The sequence below is a fragment of the Rhopilema esculentum genome, chromosome 21 (assembly GCF_057945365.1).
Source record: "Rhopilema esculentum isolate cy_ngs chromosome 21, ASM5794536v1, whole genome shotgun sequence".
In the NCBI taxonomy this organism is placed as follows: domain Eukaryota; kingdom Metazoa; phylum Cnidaria; class Scyphozoa; order Rhizostomeae; family Rhizostomatidae; genus Rhopilema; species Rhopilema esculentum.
The window spans coordinates 3,365,462-3,386,617 of record NC_142835.1 but is presented as its reverse complement, the minus strand read 5'-3'; the positions used below and the strand labels follow the sequence as shown (position 1 = coordinate 3,386,617).

The 21,156-nt window shown below is 35.7% G+C and overlaps 1 protein-coding gene and 1 non-coding gene across 2 annotated transcripts in view; one reads left to right on the top strand and one right to left on the bottom strand.

The window, feature by feature from the left end:
• LOC135684450 (mediator of RNA polymerase II transcription subunit 14) overlaps positions 1-21,156 on the top strand; it is a 32,135-nt gene that overhangs the window by 9,790 nt on the left and 1,189 nt on the right. The window contains exons 11-38 of the mRNA XM_065200024.2: positions 202-245; positions 855-943; positions 1,278-1,300; positions 1,520-1,638; positions 2,793-2,861; positions 3,359-3,404; positions 4,007-4,138; positions 4,935-5,013; positions 5,569-5,692; positions 6,413-6,665; positions 7,126-7,157; positions 7,415-7,564; positions 8,399-8,610; positions 9,315-9,490; positions 10,323-10,414; positions 11,190-11,339; positions 11,548-11,622; positions 12,049-12,125; positions 13,088-13,134; positions 13,352-13,422; positions 14,184-14,265; positions 15,168-15,338; positions 16,681-16,792; positions 18,445-18,679; positions 19,044-19,173; positions 19,556-19,605; positions 20,224-20,331; positions 20,801-20,923. Of these exons, the coding sequence (XP_065056096.2) occupies positions 202-245; positions 855-943; positions 1,278-1,300; positions 1,520-1,638; positions 2,793-2,861; positions 3,359-3,404; positions 4,007-4,138; positions 4,935-5,013; positions 5,569-5,692; positions 6,413-6,665; positions 7,126-7,157; positions 7,415-7,564; positions 8,399-8,610; positions 9,315-9,490; positions 10,323-10,414; positions 11,190-11,339; positions 11,548-11,622; positions 12,049-12,125; positions 13,088-13,134; positions 13,352-13,422; positions 14,184-14,265; positions 15,168-15,338; positions 16,681-16,792; positions 18,445-18,679; positions 19,044-19,173; positions 19,556-19,605; positions 20,224-20,331; positions 20,801-20,923 (3,071 nt within the window). The remainder of the gene's footprint in view (positions 1-201; positions 246-854; positions 944-1,277; positions 1,301-1,519; positions 1,639-2,792; positions 2,862-3,358; positions 3,405-4,006; positions 4,139-4,934; positions 5,014-5,568; positions 5,693-6,412; positions 6,666-7,125; positions 7,158-7,414; positions 7,565-8,398; positions 8,611-9,314; positions 9,491-10,322; positions 10,415-11,189; positions 11,340-11,547; positions 11,623-12,048; positions 12,126-13,087; positions 13,135-13,351; positions 13,423-14,183; positions 14,266-15,167; positions 15,339-16,680; positions 16,793-18,444; positions 18,680-19,043; positions 19,174-19,555; positions 19,606-20,223; positions 20,332-20,800; positions 20,924-21,156) is intronic.
• On the bottom strand, positions 17,433-17,505 carry Trnaa-agc (transfer RNA alanine (anticodon AGC)). Its single transcript has one exon. It is a non-coding gene; the product is annotated as a tRNA-Ala (tRNA).

Sequence of the window (21,156 nt, the reverse complement as noted above, 5' to 3'; positions counted from 1 at the left end):
AGCAGATACATAGCCAACGGAAAGTCGATAGTGCGGTCATTGTTTTTGAACAGAGGTCTGAATAGAAACTAGTGAAACCATGTTGCCTTTTCCCGTGGTTGTCTCGAGTTTGAAGTTTTTGGAATAATTTAATGATTTAAGTTATCTTTGGGGATGATTTTGGAATACTTATTTCGATTTGAAACCCTTGACATCTTTCAGACTATTTCACCATGTCACTTCAACTGGAAGTTCTACATACCCAGGTTTTTACCACTCTGTTGAAAAATACTCTCTTAGAACTGTATTGTATTCCCATGCAAAATTGCCACTTAAACCAGATTTCAGTTCCATTGTTGCTTTTGCCACGAAGCCAATAAAATGTGATAACAATGTCGCTGTTTGCTATTGGTTTTGCTTTCTTTTCATCATGGCTGATTTATGCTTTGTTGTACCATTACCCCAGTATGATGCCATCAAAATAACGGGTTTTACGCTAATTCATGATCATCTGTTAAAAGATAAATGTGTGCTAAACAGCTTTGCAATGTAGGTTCAAATCTTGGAAAGCCTTTTGAAAGGTAAAACGAAGAAATTTTTACTGTGATAAAAAGTTGTAATTCGTAGAAATTTTTTGATGACTGCATACGACTGAAAAGTCGAAATTGCAACTTTCACTAACCTAGTTTTTCAACTCTTGAATGATATATATGGCTGGTTGATATGCAAGATCTTTTATTTAATGCAGATTGAACGGAGTAATTTTTTGATGCGTTCTCAAGAATAACTTTCTAGGAGGTGAACTGTACTTAATTCTGAAAGATAATCAGCAACGCCTCGTATGTTATTTCTGATTTGTGTTTTCTTCATTGCAGGCCATTCGACTGATTAATGAAAAATGGGGTGACCTCGTCAAAGTAGAAGAATATATTACAGGACAGAAGCTGGTGATTTCGTATTGGAGGTTTGTGAATGCACTGCTCTTAGGATGTTTTTTTGTTATAAAAAAGTGTTAGATCTTTCTGTTTTGCTTTCCAGTTTCAACAAGCTAGGAAGAGTATTGCTGCCCCTTTTGTTAGCGTTGAGCAAAATCCTAGCAGATTCAAATATACAATGCAATGACTCCAAATTTGCAGGGCAAAATGCTTTATCTTCAAGGAAGAGAGGCTTTATCTGTCAAGAATGACGATACACCTTCGAAATTCTAGCTGCATAGGCCTATGTTGTTTGAGAAAATCTTACAAGCGCTTTTAATACAACCTATTGTTACTTTTTCAGCAACTGTCTTTTATATTTAGGTCTGCACAAAGTCAAGTATCAGGTTTGTTTCATTTATTGCAAAAAGCTTTATGACTTTTAAAATTACCTATTTTATGTATTACCTAATACTTTGCTTTAAAAATTTTAGCAAAGATGCTCGAATGGCACCAAATACACCAGATCAATTGACTTGTCTTCTGTTCTTACATTTAGTATGTATGTTTGCTTAAAGTATATTAACTTTTTACTTGAAAAAGAAGTTACTATTTATAATTTGCAGCGCCTACAGTCTTAATCAAAAGTCTTGGCACGGAGCCATCAAATCTGCTTCTCTTCCACCAACCCGAAATCAACAACAGTGATGATATTTTCAAAAGAAATGCAGCTACACAATTGTCGGTACGTCTGCTACAGAAAACTCAAATTTAACTTGAATTTGCCCTTTACGATGATTTATGCGTCAAGAGTCTTAGTAGACATTCCTTTTGCAGGAATTTTTTCAGTTTTTTCTCAAAAAGACTATTTTCTCAAGTTCGTCTTACTATATCCCTAATAGAGTTCTAGAGTGTGACGTCATCAAAACCTTTTTTAGAATTTTTGAATTTTAACCACATAAGATAAAAGATCACCATGAAATACTTTAAAATATGCAAAATTGGCCAAATATGCCTAAAATCGGTTGAGATATGACCAATGAAAGATTTCAAGTTTGCTAGCGAATCACTGTTATTTTTGCTATTGTCATAAAGTTATGAACAGAGACCAAAATACAGAGATTTGATGGGGAATGAGCCAATACACATGTGGCCATATTTCTGCCAATTCGTAACACAATTGACTGATTTTGTAAGTTTAGAGGTATTTCATGATGCTCTTTCAGGTTATGGGGTTATGGGATCAAATTATAATTTTGTGACGTCATCACTTCAGAACTCTTTATTGTTTTCTGGTTTGCTAAAAATGCCCTTTTCACAAGAAAATTTTGGGTGAAATTTTTCAAGCTGAAAGATCAAACGAGGTAGATTAATAAAAGATTTGATACTAGAAATCAACAGACCAGATGTTCACAAAACCCAAAGAAAGCAAGATTTACGACATCAGATTGAATGGAAAAGAAGTACGCACGAGTCTTAGAGACTCGACAGCCTCTTTCAGCAATATCAGATTTAAGCCAAAATGAAAATTAGTCTTCAGAATCAAACACTGCAATGCATGTAACTAAAAGTTGTTTTTAATTGAAGACATGTTGCAGGTGATCTAAATTTTTCTTCACAGCAAAAATCTTTGGTGCCATCAAAGACAATTATCCTCCCAAAATATCAGCTAATGGAGGCTTATCTCAATCATTGATACAATGCTCTTGAGAACAATAAAATTGAACTTGGCAATGAAAGCAAAGTATAAAAAAGATTTGATTGTTTTGAAGTTTTGGATAGAATAGAAGTGAAGGAAGGATGAAGGAACTTATAACATAGTTTATGGATAACACAGTATATGGTGTATGAATTTTAGTTTTGAATTTAAAGCCTGGTAAATTCTTTTTCACTTGGTAGCCAAGCTGTGTGGCCATGGAGAATATTCTTACGCTTGCTATCCTGGAGCGCTCGAAGTTCAAATTAAAGGTAGTTGGATCATTTAAATGAATCTTTTACTGTGTACTACTACTTTTCTTAACGACAATAGCAAAACAAATCTTAAATATCATCTATTAAATATCAAACTTTAAATATTACAATAAACTTCTTCGCCATGCTACCCGAAAACTGTTTTCGTCATTACAAGTTCATCACTTGCAGTATTTTGTTTTTGCGCAAGTCCAATTTTAAAGCGTATTAATACACGATATGTAGCTGTTTTTGTAAGTTGTCTGTTGCGATCATACGTGAACAAAATCACCTAATGGAAAACTGGCTATAGCGACTAGTAGGATAACAGTTTTAAGAGAACAGAGTGGTTTAGAAAATAACCACCATCTGCAGCGTTTCCTCTCGGTTGTTGATGAAGCAAGGTTTGTCACCAAACTGTTTGTTGTTGTACTTAGGTTCTTTAACGAATGTTCCCATTTTGCCATTTTTCAAAAATCGTCTATGGTTTCTCAATATTTTCAAACATTTTGCAGGCTTTAACAAACAAATTGCAACAGGATCCATACTTCAAAAAATATGGTAATATATTATAATGCATTCTTCTGTATATTTCTTCCTATAGTTGTTACATGCCACAGCACAAAACTTTTTAGTTCAAAAAAGGAAATTTCTTGCAACCTTCGCCATATGCAGGCCATTGAAATCAAAGATTCCCATATTCTTGTCGGTTTCAAGTATTTTAGTTCGAAGTAAACAAACCTCAAGTCTCTATATGAGCCAAAATAGATAAGACCAATTTCTGTTATGGTGACCAGTAGATAGACTTAGACTTTAGCTCACGGTTTTGTCTTAAAAGTCGTACGGTATAGCACGGTTTTTGTAAGCGGCTATTAAAAAGGCTTGATTTCTCAGTGAAATAATCTTTAAAGGAGTATCACGCAACTGAGCTCATAACTTCAACGTTTCATTTAAAATTTTGGCGAAAATTATTCGTTAAAGTTTGAAAAAAGCGTGGAATATGTTGCTCCCGTGCCATGGTATTCATTTAAGATGCTTTTAGTTGAAGTTTCAGCTAGTTTTCAAATTTCTATCAAAATATTCAGATTAGGCTAGTTGATATTTAGTATTCTGCAGTTTAAGGAGACAAATATTTTCATCATGTCGTTTGTTTTTTTTATAAGCTGTCTTTGATGACCAAATTCCATCGATTTCTATTCGGCCATTCGATGACTGCACGCCATCGGAGTACATCATCATTAGCATCGATTCCCGGACAGGGAAAATCAAAATGAGGATTGATGAACGCGTGAAAGGTGCGTGCCTTTTTCTTAAACACGAGAGATATAACTTTCGCAAGCATGGCGTTATTTTGCATAAAGCATTTCTCAATATCTTTTGACATATTAGTAAATGTCGTCTTTGTACATATGTATTGATTTAAACTGCGGGATTACCCGCATTAATCTGTGTTTCCCGAAGAATTTTTTCGATTCGAAAATCGCATTATAGCAGATTCAATAGAATTGAGCTAAGGGAAATGCTGATGGTATTATGCAAAAGATGTAATTCTTTATATTGTTCATACCTAGTTTAATTTAGTTTAATTGTGCTCATAAGTCTTTACGATGCTAGAAGGTCTTCATTTTTCTAAGACTTTACACTACCTGAAGTTTTGAGTTGTTCTGGATTGTTAGAAATTTGAATGATTTACAAAGCATCACAAAGATTTAATGTACTGCCTTCGCTTTAACATTACCAGCAAGAGATGTTTTGGACATTGGTTAGGCTCTCTACTGTTTGACAGAATCGGGCCTGAAAAACATTCCCCCTCCACCCCTTTTCAGTGTTGGAACGTAATGTTTAAAAAGCAAAGGTATCAACATTGAACTCGGGGGGGGGAGGGGGGGCATTGTGGATCAAAATCTCAGCATAATCTGTCTATGATTGTAGCTTTTATCCAGCTACGTGTGAAAAGGCATTAATAAGAACAATATTTTTTGGATCGCACCCTGCTTCACTTTCGTTATGATTATGAGAATTTGAGGAGTTTGATTCTTTAAACAGTTTTCTTTTTAACACGCCTTTTATGATGCACTTTTTTTATTGAAGATGTAATCAAGAAGCACGATCTTCTCAAATCATTAAGCACTGACATAAAGGAATTCAAAGCTGCGTTCCATAGTCTAAGGTGAATTGATACATTTCTGTGCTCATAACTGGAGGATGTTTATATTTATGCCTTCTGATATTGAAAGTGTGAGAATTAAAACGATATTGCGTTGGAAGTAGGACAAATTGATTAAGAGCATTATGCGCAATTTTTTATTTTTGCTACCAGCGAAATCATATTTACTCTATGTGCCATCGACAGAATTGAGTTGGAGTATTGGGAGCAGAAAAAAGTAGAAAGGTGGTCATAGTGACATCATGTAGGGTGGGGTGTAGTGAAAGGAGACTATGGCTGAAGAAAAATTCTGGTGAAGTACAATCCCTGCCAAAAGACTGGCTACACCACGCTTGCTACACACATTCTCAGTAGACAATATTTCACAGCTGATTTTTTCAAAAGAAGTAACAATTTGTTCTAAATGTTCTGTTAGGGATTGTAGCAATGCATTTATAAGTGACTCTCTTTTTGATAACTTAACAACTATATTTAACAGAAACAATTATTTTATATAAATCTTTCAAAGCAAATTGATTTATTCACACACAATTTATGTACATATTTCTCTTATTTCAGGTGTTATATCTTCCTGGCTAAATGTGCAAGCAACGTCTCGTCGTTACCCGTCACTCCATGTTTTTATTTGCCGTTCACAAGCCGTCTATTCTTGCGTTTCAATAAACATCAGAATTATGCCCTGGTAATTTCACTGAACTGTATTTTGTATTTTTCATGTTTTACTTTATACACCTCGTTGAATCAACTTAAAATGATTTTTACCGAATTATTCGAATAACTTATGCTTAAGTTCTTAAATGTTTGTACAATTTTTAAAGAGCCTGTTGCGAATTTCCACTAAACACCACATACAAGAATGTCCATCTGGAAATCCGCGTAAAAACTTTTGTTGACTGATTGCAAAATTTAAATAAAGAAAAGCGTTACGAAAAGTATTCAGACCAGGAGGGATTGCCGATTGAGTCGAAATAAAATGCGATTCAGAAAGTCCAAGAAAAAGTAAATGAGCCACTAATAACAAGCAAATATGAACTAATATTGCATTGTAACGCCTCTACCAACACGTCTTTAATTCTATAAAGATGAAGTATCATTTGAAAGTTTCAGAATTTATAGACTGTTGACACCTGCCCATAATACATCGACAACATCAAAATTTTAAATGTATTTTATATGTTAAAGCCTTTTTTGGTTATCTATCTACCCGAAATAAAAAATTGATAGCATTCTAAACATGCGATTGCAAGTGGAATATATACAATCAAAACATGAAATTATTGGACTTTCTTTAGGGTTAGAGTTTGAAGATGATATATTTTTTATATATTGTAAGACTCGAGCGACTAGAATAGACACAAGCTAAAATTGTAAATTATTAAAAATGCGATTCTTATTGATTCAGATGATAGATGTGATTGCTGACACCAAGCATGACTGTTGCCCCTTAAAAGATAGCTACCACCTTCTGTCAACGACAACATCTGACCACTCTATGCAAAGAAAACGAACAACCTCTACATCAGAGTCTGAACAGAAATTGAAACCGCGTCCGGATAAGGTGGAAACCCAGTCAAGGCAGCTCTTGTTTTCAAACCCAGAGAGTATGGTACAAATGAACCCGGATGCATTTGCAGATACCAGTAGCTTCGAGTCAGGTAACTTATAATCTGTTCGTTATGCTTACCACCATTTTTACACAATACATAAAGCTTTGGCTCAGTACCAGCTAGAATAAGCTTACTGGTCATATGTACCCAGTCAAACATTTGAACTTGGAGATATGCTCTCTAATATGATGAATCAGGAGTTAAGGCTGGTTTGAAAACACTAGATTAGACTTGATTGCAGCAGGCCTAACCATTGTTTGTTGATGGATGTTGTAAACTTTTCGCATAGATAATGTTGAAGATTTGTTTTTCAGTTGAATAATTTTCTTGTGTAATATTTTACTGCTATACTTTTTTGGTCCAGCTGACATTAATTTTATCATAGATTGAATTGTTAAAATGAATAGATATGCTATCTTTTGAAGAAACGTGACTTGAAGAAATTTTTAAGTGACTGGTTCCTGTGTTAAAATACTTTGCGTTAAAATCAAGCCCTTTTTACTCCCAGGGTCATCTTCAGAGCCACCACGAAAACGGAAGGTAAGTGGTAGCCATCAGTTATTTTTGCAATTTCGAGGTTCCAGATGGGACTGACTGACCAGGTTTTGTGCTGATAGTTTATTCGTATGTGCCACCTTTGCACTAAATTTGTGTATTTTAACAGACACAGTGACAGTGTAGATCCGACGGAGGCAAGATCTTTTTAGAAATCCCTCGTCTAATGAAATTTAAAAATGGTTCCTGTTTTTATACTTCTTTCATGCAACGTGCTATTTTATTGTTTTATTTCTTTAAAGGCTATTGGTGATGAAAAAATTGTTAAAGGACAGAAGAAATGCGCAGGGGTCGACGAATCGATTGGTCCATGCTGCGCAAGCAAGCAACAGTTGGTCTCCATGGTTTCAACTTGTCATATTCGGATTCCCTACATCCATGTCAGTAAAGAGGTAAACATTAATATACCTTTGCGGTATCGAACGTGTATGGGAGACCACAAAATCCGTAAGAAATTACACATTACTACTTGGTTTTCAAATATTATCGTGACTGGCATTGAAGTTGGTACAAAAAATGTCAAGCTCCTACCTTATCAGTTGCCATGACTAATTTCGCTCTGAGAAATGTCTCCAGTCACCGCATAACCCTTTTTTTTGTAGATCTGAAAAGAATTAATAAGTCATACCTTCAAAATCTGTCTGATTTGTTTATGAACTGTGGGTAGCTGTAAAACCTCTTCCATGTTATGACGCAAGAAAACTAAAAATGGGGAGGAGAAATAAGACAGGAGCAAATTTGATACAATGGTACACACCGGGCAAACGTTTAGGGAGAAAAACTGTAATTATCAATAGGAAGACAATAGCCAAAGGCTCTCCTAGATACCCACTCGCCCCAGTGTTGGTCATATCCTCCATCAACGAAATTGATTATCTTATCCCATAACTTCTTTTGAAAATATTTTTATAGAGCAGAAAATATTTCATTAGAAAATATTTCATAACTTTAAGAAGAGCCAAAATTAAAGTGATCCGTTGGCTAATTTTTAAACTTTTATTGGCCATATCTCATCCTGTTTTTGATGCATTGACCTGATTTTGAATATCTAAGAGTATTTCATGGACTTTTATTTTATGTGGTCAGAATTCAAAAATTCTAAAAATAGCTTTTGAAACATCACACTTTAAAACTCTATAGCTTTTTCCATAATAGGCTAATTATTTATTGTAAGATTCTTGTCGATTTCTTGTTTTGACCTTTGACTTGTTTTTCTTGTGTTACAGCTTTCACGTGCCGGAATCCCCTTTCAGAATGTACTATCCGACATGCATTCAGAACCATTCATACGAATACTAGAACTTCCAGACATAGAAGATGCCAGTCCAAAGCAAATGGCAGCCTTGCGAAAACTACTGTTGGTATGCTCAATGCGTCTTCACGAGTCAATGTTCTCCTGGGTCGTCGAATATCGATTCTCGAAAAGCCCATTCAGAAGGTAGTTGGTTCTTATTGATTTTGCTTTCGCTGATCGTGCTCTATAGTATGAAGAGCTGTTTTAATTAAAATAGGAAACAGGCTATATGGTTTTGTATTTCGAGTTTTATAAACATTTTTAGTTTCATAGTTCAGTTCTGCAAAACGACAATGTTGCCCTTAAGGTTACGATAAACGTTTTTGATACGATAATTGGTTTTTTCTCCCTAAAAGCCAAACTATTAACGGAATCAGATTAAACTATACATCATTTGTTTTCATCGAAAAAGCCTTTACCGTAACCGTAAAATTAAATGCTGTCAATATTTTGACTCGTTGACTGCATGAGGCAAAAGAATCTCAGGGTTGATATTAAATCTTACCTAAAATCATGATATAAAATAAAATACAAGGCTTGATAGAATCGTACCGTTCAAGGCCAAAGCTTACTAAATGCTGGTCCAAAGTAACGTACCTTTAAACCTACTGATATTTAACCAGCGGGAAACACATTGCCTCAATGTGAAGCAAAGTGTAAGTAAAACTCTGTCTTTGTGGCTTTTCCATGCATCCTTTCCTTTCTTTTCCCTCAATCTTCTCCTTTACATTCACATTCCTATTTCTTTTTCTCACCCCCTTCTTTTTACCTAGGAAAGGGTTTCCATGAAGTACCTCGATAAAATTGGGTGTTTTTCTCACATACATTTCACCTTTTGATATATGCAGGATCTGCGAAGCGGACCGAGCGAAATTTTGTGTTAGCTCGGAATTCATATATGAAAGAACAGATGCAGACCTTGGAGAGCCTGCTAAGCAATCAATCACTGACAGAATAAGAAAAGATTGGAAATCTCTGTTGGTTATGTACGAGCATTCCTTGATCATAAGGGAATATCTCGAAGGTATTTTTTCGTTGTTTTTCCTATTAAGGGAAATTATCCCTCAACTATATCAGTGACTGTAGAATGTGTTTTATCCTACCAAGGGAAATTATCCCTCAACTATATCAGTGACTGTGTTTTATCCTACCAAGGGAAATTATCCCTCGACTATATCAGTGACTGTAGAATGTGTTTTATCCTACCAAGGGAAATTATCCCCCGACTATATCAGTGACTGTAGAATGTGTTTTATCCTACCAAGGGAAATTATCCCTCGACTATATCAGTGACTGTAGAATGTGTTTTATCCTACCAAGGGAAATTATCCCTCGACTATATCAGTGACTGTAGAATGTGTTTTATCCTACCAAGGGAAATTATCCCTCAACTATATCAGTGACTGTAGAATGTGTTTTATCCTACCAAGGGAAATTATCCCTCAACTATATCAGTGACTGTGTTTCATCCTACCAAGGGAAATTATCCCTCGACTCTATCAGTGACTGTAGAATTTGAAAGGTAGCCTGGAAGGGGGGATACGTGTATGAAAGGTTAAATCCGACTAGAAGCTGGCAAAGTTCGATATCCAGCTATGTAGTTGGCAATTTATGTTGAAAAAGAATTTTCTATAAATGCAATTAAACAGACCTGGTTTGGTATTTAATTATTTCCTGCGAAAATCACGCTCTTCACTAGCTATTTCTTGTCGTGTAAGGTTCAACTGTGACTCTTGAACATACATTTGTACGCAGTTTTGAGTAATGGCACATATATATTATGGCTTCTGCCAAACAGAGGCATCCCTACCTACATACTACAAAATACTTCATGTTACTTTGATTTTCATTGCTAGACAAGAGAGGAGAACTACACGATGTCGTAACAGTGATAAGTTTTGACTTTCAGACACTTATTGTTTCGTATGGTAAAACACGTAATTACAAGGTAATTGCTTTCTGATTTTGGCCTCATTTTTAATTGGTAGCTATCGGCTAAAAATAACGCGGAAAAGAATCATTCGGAAAAAATTATCTTTGAAAGCCTTCCATATCTTTGAAGATAAGATTTCTCTTGACCTTTGGTTAGTTGTTTGATTTGTGAAGCTAATCTTTTATTTGACGGAGTAAGACAATTGTCTCACTAAACGATTGCTTCTATTTCGTGTAATTTTTTATAGTACACAGAGACGGGCTACTAGTATCGAGAATTTTTCAAAAGCCCCTTTGCCTTTTGATTCAACCAGCTATCCCCCTATCACATCCCCTTTTAGTTGTTCAGTCCTGCTGTGAATATTTTGAGGCTCTGTCAGCTCAAGAAAGTTGAAATATCTTGATATTTTCAAGTTAAGGAATTCAGTTCTCGTTGTTGAAGTTATACTGCTTGATAGAACGTAAATTTTGGTGAATTTTTTTTCCTTTCCACTTTTTTTATTGTCCTTGTATTTGATTGACATAAAGACGCAATCCTCTGGTAAAAGGCACTATGTCCCGAGCAATTTAGTTATCATCTAAATTCTCATTGGGTAAGCTATACAATCGAGTATTGTTATGTGTTTCAATCGGCTTACCGCAAAGTTAACCCATCGTTTATGTGAACACTACACTGACAAAGGGGTGTTATTTTTTAATCCCCCTAATTCATTTTCATGATTCTAAGATCAGAATCACTTAGAGCGTACTGCATCTTTTTTTGTGAAATGTTCTTGTTCCTTGTGTTGCAGGTTTCTATAGCCTGGAGTTCTGAAAAGGAAGAATTCGTGCTGCATTTTGGAATTACTAGCAAGACCCCAGAATCTAATCCTCATCAACTAGTTGAGCGAGAGCTTACGCGAGAGTTCAATAAATACAAAAATTTACCGTATCTACTCTATGTAAGACATTTTATTATTGAAAAATTCAGAAATTTAACTATGAAAACTTTTCACAAGAGATGTTTCTACGTTAGATGTTGCATGTAAACAACAGACATGACTATATTGATCTTGTAGAAGAAATGTTTTGACCTCTCCCAAAGCGTCGTGCCTTTTTTGTGCTAATGGTCGTTGAACAGAGAATAATTATGTTTTGTTGTTGTTGTAGGTAATCGTCAAAACACTACCACCTCTCCATGCTATTAGCAAAATACCTACAACACCAATGCTTGGAACAACTACGGTAATATTCCTTAACATCATGTGTTTATATTACTGGAACTTTCAACTCAACGATAATCCGTACTTTTACTAACAGAAGAGTAATGTCATATTGAACTTTCACGTAGCAGGTCTCGTTGATAAAAAGAAGACCGATATTGACCAGTTTTCAGTTGAATTTACCTTATAGTTGGTCAATATCGGTCTCTTGTAATATCAATTGAAAATTGTCCGTAAATCACCTAAAATTGTCCGTAAATCACCTTAATCTTACTTTGAGTGTTTTGCCTCAATATTGATCAACCAAATAGATCAATCTACTAGACCGCAAATCTTGCTATTTTAGGATCTTTTTTACTTATTTCATTTGTTTTGGTAGTTGTGAATAAAATTTAATACAATTAAATAATGAATAAAATTCAAGATAAACTGGTTTTTTTCGTTGCAGCGGCCACTACTGCCAATGCAGAACTTTTCGATCGTCACCCAATCTTCGACACATATTCGAATCTTCTACAAAAAGACGTATCCTTGCTCCTTTTTCTATTATCAATGTATTCGCTGTTTTTCCTTATTGCCATCCTCATTCATTCAACATTTTATTATGTCTTTTTCGGGAGCAGTTCCGTTCATATTCTACCTTTTACACTATACAAGATTTCACAGAAATGTGCAACCCTGTTATGGGATTTCCAAAGGTATTTTCGCCCAACGCCTCATGGAGTATCATGTATCAGATGATGGCAAAAATTGTACGAAAGTTTATATCCATGTGCAGATCGATAATTGTTTTAGAATGGTAATATGTACATCCACTAAAGATTTAGTCACATGAATAAAAAGAAACGTCCAGTATACAAGAAGATGGTTGCGCTTTTTGTGTAACCTTGTTTGTAATTGGCATCAGTCAGAGGCTGGTGACAAAAAGGCCCTGATTCTGTGCCACCAGGAAAATTTGCGTGGCTTACTTTCCTCATTTATTTCAACATTACTTTATTGTTGATACCAATGGGAAATTTACTTTACAAGTAGATATTGTTCTTATTTTCCAATGCAGTGTTGTGTTTTTGAAAATATCTCCATATTTAACGAGACATATCAGAATACTGGAAGTTGCTGTCCCGTTATTATTCAATGTGCAAAATTTTTTTTTTAAATACTTGACCTCAAAGTGCATTGTATGTTATGATATATGATAAAGGAGTTCCACGTTATCTCAAAATCTGCTATTGGCATTTTAATATAGCTGTGAAATCAACTACCATATGAGCTTTGGGTGTCATTTGAATCATTGCAATGATTACACGTACGAATAGCTAACTATGAACTTGTTGAAGCTCAGAATTGTATTCTTGCTCCTTCGTCGTGCGCAATTAACTCCCAGGCCCTTAAATACGCTAAACTTATAGCCAATGCAGTTTTATCCTCTGCCAATACTCAAGTCCTACTGATCGAAATTTGTTTATGATTTTCTTAATCGTTGTAAGACATGCTATTGATGTCAATCTCTTGGGCGACAGTATCACAGTGAGAGGTACGAAATATTCACTTTCAAAATACGTTACTTCTCTACTATGTTTGTAAATCTATGTATAGCGTTGAATTACTCACATGAATGAAAGCATTTTGAATTTGAGCACATCACTTCTCATTCAAAGTTGACAGAAGGCACTGTCTAAATTTGCGCTGACTTTAGAAGCGTCTCCTTGTTTAGATGTTGAATATGAACCTCAGTATTGCTTGATTTTCAGATGGAAGCTTTTGCTCCGATCAAGATCCAAGTAAACAACTTAACGGTATTGTTCCTGCAGAAAATTTAACTGTGAGTTGTTTTGACATTGGTTCCTATTACTAAAAGAGTAGATATAATTTATTATTTGGGACAGGCTATTTTTTACTCTGTCAGCAATGCGCGTACATTGAGATTGATTTACAGTGTTTTATTTGCCAGGCTGGTGATCTTTGTAGAAATTTCCCCGGTATTTGTAAAAGTGTATCAAGGATCTAATTTGTAATAATTATTCCAAGACAGTTGACTGTCATATTGTGTCGTTATGGCTAATGCCCTACTGATTTTTTAATGCAGAAGGATTTGATAAACGAATTAATTTAAGTTTTTGTGTTTATGATGCTTACACAAAGTACTGCACCTGCGAGCGATAAACAAAACACAATGGGTGCCACTTATGCAAACTGGACTTAAGGTTTCATTTATGCAGACACTGAAACATAAATAAAGCGTGGATGGCAATCTTTGGTTATAATGCAAACGAAATATGTGCAAATGAATATAATGCAAATGAAACGGTGGTAATCTCTCGGAGAAACAGATACAAACATGGATACACTCTTTCCATGGTTTGAGTTTGATGTATAACATTTCTAAATCATGAATCGCATTTGCTCTTTTTCTTTATTTACATAAAACTGTCTTCATAGGAAGTACCCTATTAGATTTATGGTTAATTGTAAATATAATGTTTCTATTCTTGTATCTACAACCATCTGCTGGGGCCTCTCATTCTTAAGCAACAAATTGTAGCTGCAAAACCGATCTAATTTATGACATGTCTTTATTTACAGGTGTTTCTTCATCGATTCGCTGATATTCCTGAGTTCAGTGCCAATCAGACCTCATTCGATTTGGACATATCCCAGCGAGATGGTAAATACTTAAAAACCACAGGGTCGTAACATCTAAAACATCCCCGAAATTGTAACCACCCCCCCCCCCTTCAGTTGTTTTCCAAGATACGATTTTACCATTTGCAGATCAGTAGATCTACTAGATCAGTAGAACTGGAGGTCCCCTGAAATTCAATATGCCAGGAAATCACCCCCCCCCCCTCCCACGTCTGTCGTCCGTCAACCGAAATTGTTGCGCTCCTGAGCCTTTGCTTATCTATTATCTTGTCCCTGGCACACTGCCAGATATCTGGATACCTCATTCATAATTAAAAAATTGCTTGCGGATTTACCATAGTCGTGATTTTCTACCTTTTTTGAAGAGCTAAATATGGAATACCGTGATTTCTCTTTTTAGCCACCCGGGGGGGGGCTTATTGTTTTCCAGCACTTTAAAGGGGCTAATAAGAGAGGGGGGCTAAATTGAGAGAGGGGGCTTAATAAATATTTTGTAATAAAAAACCATTGATAGTGGTAAAATTTTTTATTATTTGCGAAATAAAAAACATCAAAGCAGCCTTGTATGTAAATAATATTGTCATCGTCATCGTCAACAATTATTATTTCTAGAGACAGTGTGAATTTTGATTTAATGCGAAGAATTGAACGACCAATGAATGAAATGAAAATCTCTGTTTTGGTCAAGTTGAGGGGCTAAATTGAGAGGGGGGCTAATTCAATTTTCCTTCTAAAGAAGGGGGGGGCTAATAAGAGAGAGGGGGCTTAATTTAGAGGGGGGCTAAAAAGATAATTTACGTTATGCATAAAGTAAGTGAAAATTTTGTATATATTTTTGTGCCTGTCGCAAAAATGAATGAATTAACTTTTTTGGTGATTTCGAACACATCTTATTGAATTTTCGTTATGACTTTCCCGCCATAGGTTACCAGCAAATGCATGGATCTCCGAGTCAGTCTTTAAGTGCATCTATGCGTTCTCCAGCGTTTTCCTCTCCAACTTCGCTTGGTACGGCAGGGTCAACATCAGCCGGTCCGTATTCCGGTCAACTATCGTCACTCAGTCCGGCCAATCGGTACACAGGATCATCACCAGGTTTGAACACGTGCCTCAAGTTATTATTTAAAAGCAAAAAATGTATTTTGGTGACATTTTCGATCAACTTTTAGCTACAGACAACCTGTAACTAAACCCTTTATAGACTAGTATAGGGCCTATACGATGCGGTACTTGCAAGAGATTGTCAAATGATGTTTTTGTGTGCAAGTCAAAAAAACTACGCTGTTTATGCGTTGACGTGTAGAACATGGCGGTATTTAGTCAAACTCACAGTGATTGTGGATAGCCACAAAACCATGTCTCGGACCGTGCACCCTTCGAAAATATGTTGCTTTCTAATGCAAGCTAGCAAAATGTCCCATTCTGCTTCCTTGTCTCTGTTTTCTGTGGGGTATTGCGCCAGGCTGAATGGGCCACGTTAAATGGAACACTGGAAGGATTGAATTAACTGGCTTACAAAAATTGAACGTTGATGGCGAAAAATTTTAAGACCTCACCAGGTTGGGCACAGGCCAGTTGTGCAGACTGATTTTTATGAATGTTTTGTGTGGATTTTTTCGTAAAAAATGCGGAAAAACACTTTTGACTGAGTAATACTTTATTTAACAAAGTATTAAGAATACTTTCGCATGTCGGTATTTGGAAATCAATTTCAACCAGACACAGTATTTAGTGATTTTCATAAAGATAAAAATAAAACCGCATCTGAAAAGTCTTTACTGAAAGCAAATTTAAAGCAAAGAAACATATTTAGAACTTACCAGTTGTCTTTCACTCCTGTCCATTTTCAGTAGATGTAGTTTCATCCCATTTGAGAAACAATTTACCGACTTTTCAAAACATCAACACGTGTGGAGTTTTCAGAAAGCCCGATGCTGACGAATTCGAAGCCTGGAAACTAGCAACTTTGACGGTTTTCCCGCCACCTCGCTCGCATTTGGACCGAGATCTCTTCTTGGGTTATTCATAGTTGGCAGCTAAAACTTAACTATTGTCCAATAATTTGAAACTTAGGCCTCCATTTTCTTCAATCGATTTTAACGTTTACAAAGTTTTATGTTTTAAATCAACATTTTATCAAAGTATTTGTATACAAACAGTCGCTTAGTTGGTGTAATACTGAGAGGATGGGTTTTTACTGCAAGAGTTATTGTTTGATGGCAATATTGTGTATTTTGATACTTTTTTTAATACATTTGAAGCTAGTTACAAAAAAAAGTTTTTACCAGAGAAAAATTAGCTCAGCTTGTGTGAAAGCAAATTTCATAACCTAATCCCTATTAGAAAACTTTATTTTAAAGTGTTAGGTTCTCCAAACATCAGTACTTTGTTCTCAGCTTACACAATCCATAAAGTGTTCCTGGTTTTATGTTTATAGGCTTTATTCAACCATCACCCGCACCCGCGAATTCGGCATCTATGACGTCACCTGCCTCTTGGCCCCATTCGCCTCAAGTTTCTCAGGGATCCCCACTTTACACCAAATCAAGGTAAGATTGAGGCAATGGGAGGTGTATTTAAAGAAATATAGCGGTCATTTTAATATTGAATGTATAAAGTCAGAAACAAGCTTTTACAAGAAATCCAGTCTTGCTAAGCATATAACTTCAGTCAAGTCTGGTATTCAAAATTGATTGGTGCCATGGGCACTGATGTCGAATATGTCAAAAACTGGAATGTTGTTTCCGCGTTTACGTTTATTTTGAAATAAAATCCTTTTTATTGATATATATATATATTTTAAATAGGAAGAAAAAGTATGTTCAATTTCTTTTCATCGTATGAACTTTCAATATTTAATTCTCAGCCGCACAGAGTTAACTATTTAACTCTTAGTCGCAAAAAGTTATCTTATATTAAAGGATTTTTTACCATTCTTCTCTAACACTGGAAATGTACTGATTTGAAAAAAGTGCAAGCTTCTTCTTGTTAGATTTTGTTTGTTTGTCATAAATTGTATATTGTTGACTTACCCCTGATGAAAACATAGATCTGCCAATAAAGTCACTGCGCCCATTGATATTATAATGGGGTGGTAGTGAAACCTTGCAAGCTTACAAGGTTGTAAAATTATTATGAAACATATCTGGTTTCATTGTAAATTCATTTTACTTTAAAAAACCAAAGAAGTGGAGGACCCGGGCATCGATCCCGGTACCTCTCGCATGCTAAGCGAGCGCTCTACCATCTGAGCTAGCCCCCCATGGAATGCTGATGGAGAAAAGAGCGAACAATTGGCGACCTACAGATCTAACGAGACATTTTATTCTTTATTTTCTTATATCAAATTACAATTAGTTTGATTTACTCTAAATTTGCGAATTAACAGCTGATTTGGAACCCTGACCACCGCACTACAAATCTCAGTTGCAAGAGCAAAATTTACAGTGTGCAAGTAAGCACCTACAAACATACAACCCAAGGATATCATTTAAGAAGCAAAAACGAACAAATATAAACAAAATGTACATTATTGATAGTTATTGTGTTATCCAACTAATGCAAGATTATGTCGATCTTATGGAAATTTAATTCTTCATTTGCCCGATGAAATAATAGGACACATCCATCTCACTCCAAAATCTCAAAATGCCACAACCTTTACCAGTAGTGCAGGGACAACTTAGAAAAATATATTGGGTGTGCATTTGCCATATTCTGCTGTCTTGCCGGACATAACCCCTCTCCAACCCCATTACGATTCCTTCCTCTATTACTCGTCTGAACCTACCTAGCCAGGTTCCTTCTCCAAGAGGAAATTTGAATAAACTAAAGGCAAGACGTTGTCCCATCATCATAAATTACTCTGAAAAGTAAGTATTTTTGAGGGAGCACTATGCCTTTTTTGTATCTTCGTTGCATAAACACCATTATTACCGTTTTTTTAAACCCCTTGCTAATCCTAAAAGCAGGGGCGGGCACTTAGTCAAACATTAGGGGGAGGGGACAAGCCTTTTGTTTTAATAAGATGACGTCACATTTCCCATTGCTTCAGAACACAAGACCATTGTCCTCTAAAGTATTGGGAGGTGGTCGCCCCCTCGCCCCCCAGATGTCCGCCACTTCTTAATGGCTTAGACATTAAACATAAATTGACATTTCGTACCAAAGTTTTCGTGACATCATCATACTGTTCTTATAGTGTGGTCCCTGGAACAGCAGCAGGTAGTGACCAGTTGTCTCGTTCAGCAAGTGGTTCCTCGACGCCATCGCCGCCAGTGATTTTGTCTTCTTCATCGTTCGCCCTTCTCGTCACCCCCATGGAGCAAGACTTCCCCGGTCGAAAAGCAAAGTACTTGGCATCACCCCTACAGAGATTCTTTGATTCTTTATACCTCTTAAAACATCTTCAGAGAGTTATTCGAAAAGATGAAACGGTAATTTATTTTGATATTTGTCGATTAAGTTTTCTTCGTGAAAGAGAAATGTCCTTTCTATGTTACTTTATAATTGGATAGCAGCAAATCTCTAGGTCTACAGTTTTCAAATGACCTTGTTGATTGGGATGGTTATAAAATTGGCTTCGTTTCTTGATATAGCCTTTTTCAATTCTTCTATTAGGCCCGCGATTTTTATTTTTGACGACCATTACTAAATAGATAAGGACTTTAAATAGACTGTATTTGTTATTTTGATGCAGAACGAGATTAGGCCAATTTGAAAATTCAACACCTTTGCTATTATGCTAGTTAGGTGTATCATATTTAAACTTTTCTCAAGCATGTTTTATTCAATTTTCAGCTCCACCTTGAGAAGCTCGACATTCTGGTGTTTTCCGGGAGTCAAGATTCGGGCTTGCAGTATACAGTTGGTATCAACCAATCAAATTTCGAGACGTTGCACTTAAACATTTGCCTTAAGCAAGGATTCGGTTAGTGATCTCCTCAGAAATCTGTTTTTGCCAAAATTCTTCTGGTATAAAAGGTCTTAGCATTCCACCTGTTGGAGATGTTAATCTATCTTTAAATCAATTTCTTCTAATTTCACATGTTATCAACAATGATATGCTTTTCTGCAGTTGAACAATTTCAAAGTGCATTATTTAATTTATTATAATTCATTCTTTACTTCATTAGCATCCAAATCGTTCATATGAATAAGCTAGCAAGTAAGGAATCGTGTCCTTTTTGTTTTTGTTGCGTAATTTATGTGGAGCATAAAGTGAATGGGATAAGAACCTGACATCCCGTATTGTAGCCCGAAATGTATTTTTTTTAAAAGGATCTGACTTGTGATTAATTTTTAAATTACAGAAAACTTCTGGACGCCGGACGAGTTGCGCGTGTTGAAACAGTTTTTCGAGGTATAAATTAGTTCATATTATTAATTGAAGCTGTATATTCAAAGGCCCTTTATTATGCAGTATTTTGAGGCAAAATTGCCCAACTTAAGATGACTTTTAAAATGGTTCGCAAAAATTAACTGAAAAGAGAGACTATTAATGAAAGCATATTGTGACTCAGTATAAGAGCTATTGTGATTAAAACTATAATGTGTCAATTTTTTCCATCAAAAACAAATCGTCTCTAATTGCAAATGATGCCCACACATGGTCGTCTATGTTGTTAAACGAGTTTATAAGCTGGCCACTTCAATTTCCTGATTAAAGTCAGGAAGATTCAGGAAATTAGACGAATGGAAGTTCAAAGTAAGCGAGTTACAGAAACAACATTTGAACTTTTAACAAGAAAGCTTTCCTTTTATTCTTCACTCGCTGGCATTAGAGAGACCTATGAATTTCAGAGAAGCTATGGCATGATAAGAATGTTTGTCGATTCTTCAAATTGGATCCGGAGCATTAAGTAATCGTATTTCCAGATTTTTAACCAAGAAAAATTGTTTCGCGTTATGATACATCCTTATTCAGAGAGTCTTTCCAAGCGACCAGAGTTTCTTTAAACGACTGTCTATTTTCTTTCAGGTCGTGGTTGCACCCTGTAAACTCAATATTCTTACTGGGTTTGCAAGGCTGCTGGGAGCGACTCCTCGGATTCTTAAAGATGCTATCAAGATAATGCGAATCGAAATGGTTAGTTTTTATTTAGTTTTTAAATTATCTTACGTGTAATTGTCGCTTATGATATGACCTGAATTTTTATCGAGAACATCAATTGAATACAGGCGCTTGAAAGGAACGAAAACGTTTTACCCCATTCCTGCCCATTTTGTTATTGCTAATCTTTCGATGAACCCAAGTGTGACAATTTTGTGTAGGAATGAACAGTGAATCTAGTCCTGATTTCGTCCCTTATTAATGAAAGTCGATCCCGCAGACCGTCTTTTGCAGTTTATGGAAACTTTTCCATAGATAATCATATTTCTGAATCATAGCGTCATCTTTTAATAAAGCAAGCTTTCCATTCCTAGAAATTTTCACTCTATTGGGTACTACTTAAGTTTGTCCAAACAACATTTTGCCCTCTCATCCATCAGTCATCCGTCATTTTCTCCTATTTTATCTTTGTTTTGCTTAAGGTGAAATTAAAAATTTATTGTAGCAACCAGAGCCAAACCAACGATGGTTTATCGAGTGGTCATTCATGACTCCACCTTGTATCGTCGCGTCCATTGCTGCCCCAGGCACACCCGCCGTTGTTCTAAAAACAAAGAACTTATTCTTCGTAAGTACAACGCTTGTACGTTTCTGTTGTGTAAGAAGTGAATCAAATTTTAGGAGGCTTCGTTGAGAATCAGAAGAGTGTGTAGGAGGCATCACATCCATGCCGCTGCTATTCATGTCTTACGTTCAAGACATTTCAATTTAGACCAGGCTTTAATTTTTTCATTGCTATGTAATTATTTCTTCTGTGATATTTCCTTAAGGCCTTTCTTCTATGTCTTTTCAATGCAGGCC